Genomic DNA, 1,796 nt, shown 5'->3' with positions numbered 1-1,796 from the left:
TATACCAGCGTCGTGGTGTAGTGTTTCATCCCTGTCTCTTTTTTTTTGGGTGCCTGGCAGTTGAGGAAGTTTTCTGTTATATCCTAACCTTCCAAGACGCTTCCCATGGCTTGGCCACGCGATCGAACCCGACCTGATCGTCGGGAAATCGTAAGGACCCGGAGAAAGAATCCCGTAGGGTGTCCATCATCGGCGAGCAGTCCCGCGGCGCACGACCCGCGGTGGGCGTTCTCCTCGTGAGGGCTAAAATTTGTCATAAGGCATTTCTGTTCGCTTTCGTGTTACGAGGGGGAAAAAAAGGGGGGGGGATCGTCGGTCGTGGTCGTTCCCTTTGATGGTGGTTTATGGGACACAGCTCTGGTGGTGCTCGGCGGGCTGGTGGCGCTGGTGGCGCTGCTGGGCATGTGCGGCGTGGCGCTCAAGTCCAACATGGTGCTGCGGCTGTACTTTTGCCTCATGTTTATTATTGTGCTCGCGGAGATCTTTGTGGTCGTCTTCTCGATCACCCAGCGTGCGCAGATGGAGCACCTGCTCTCCAAGGGCTGGCGCAACGCTGGGCAGGGCATGCGCAATGATTTCCAGCGCAGGGAGCACTGCTGCGGGTTTGAGACGCCGACGTCGCCGTCGAACACGGTGTGCGAGGCGTGTCCGGACCTGGGCAAGTGCCGGCTGCCTGGGTGCAAGGAGGCGCTGGAGCACGAAGTGAAGAAGAACCTGCTCATCATCGAGATTGTGGGCTCGGTGGTGGGCTTGCTCCAGCTGATGGGCCTGATCTTTGCCTGCTGTGCCATCCAGGCCAAGAAGCGTGAGCAGCGCGCCCGCTGGGAGCACGGCCGCCCGCTCCTTGGCCCGACCTCGGAGCGCTCGATCAACGCCACAGACTCGGCCTTCCCGCGGCCTGTGGTCTCGTCGGCCACAGTCGGCGCCAAGACCCACAACTTTGAGCCGGTCGCCCTCTACGACGACAGCCTGCGTGGCGAGTCGAGCCGGCCTACGCCTGCGGCCACCACGTGGAAGCCCAAGTCGACGGCCGAGATGATCCAGGAGATCCGCGCCGAGAAGGAGGCCGAGCGCCAGCGTGCGCTCAAGGACGGAACGCCCGACTTTTGATCCATCACAAACACACACACACACACACACACACGTACTTTACGATGCACACGCTTCCGTTAACACTCACTTCTTCTTGCGCTTGAGGTTGAGCCCGCGTTTCTTCTTGGTTCGCCCTGCGAACGTCGAAGCCACCACAGGTCGCTTGCGCTTGGGACTCGACGAGAGGCCGCCTACACCAGCACCACCCGACGCGGCTCCAAGCACAGCGCCTAGCGAGATGGTCTCCAGCCCGTGTGAGGCAAGGAGCGCATTGGCCTCCTCAATCTTACGCTCCAGCTCGTGGTTCCGCTCGCTGGCAAGCTGGAGGGCGAGGGCGAGCTCGTTACGGACCGACTCGGCCGACTCGACCTTGGCCACCAGCGACTCGATAGAGGGTGCCGATGACGAGCTTGCTGGCGTGCCGGCAATGGCAAGCGCGGGCGCGACGCTTGAGCCAGACGCGCCGGCGTGATGAGGAGTAACAGCGGCTGGTGGCGGCTGGCCCAGGCGTGGCGCGGCAGAGGCGAGCGCAATCAGCAGCGCCTCAAGATTACTCCGAACGGCAGTCCTGCTCAGCTTGGCGAGTTTGATGATGACGTTGTGCTGGGCATGGCGAAAGGTGATCTCCATCTTGCCAGAAGCGACCAGACCGGCGATGACGGCGTCGTCGATGACCGGATCAGCGAGAGCGGCGACAGCAGCGT

At 62.1% G+C, this 1,796-nt stretch overlaps 2 protein-coding genes across 2 annotated transcripts in view; one reads left to right on the top strand and one right to left on the bottom strand.

Moving 5' to 3' along the window:
* AMSG_02355 (tetraspanin family protein) overlaps positions 1-1,191 on the top strand; it is a 1,566-nt gene extending 375 nt beyond the window's left edge. Inside the window, exon 2 of the mRNA XM_013905446.1 lies at positions 356-1,191. Coding sequence (XP_013760900.1) covers positions 356-1,110 — 755 coding nt within the window. The 3' untranslated portion in view covers positions 1,111-1,191. The remainder of the gene's footprint in view (positions 1-355) is intronic.
* AMSG_02354 (uncharacterized protein) lies at positions 1,177-1,722 on the bottom strand (the record flags this gene model as incomplete). The annotated part of the gene is made up of 1 exon (XM_013905445.1): positions 1,177-1,722. The coding sequence occupies one exon, from the start codon at positions 1,720-1,722 to the stop codon at positions 1,177-1,179; it is 546 nt and encodes a 181-aa protein (XP_013760899.1).
* Between the last annotated feature and the right edge of the window lie 74 nt (positions 1,723-1,796).

This window comes from Thecamonas trahens, assembly GCF_000142905.1.
Source record: "Thecamonas trahens ATCC 50062 unplaced genomic scaffold supercont1.9, whole genome shotgun sequence".
Classification (NCBI taxonomy): Eukaryota; order Apusomonadida; family Apusomonadidae; genus Thecamonas; species Thecamonas trahens.
This window is presented reverse-complemented; position numbering and strand designations above follow the sequence as displayed.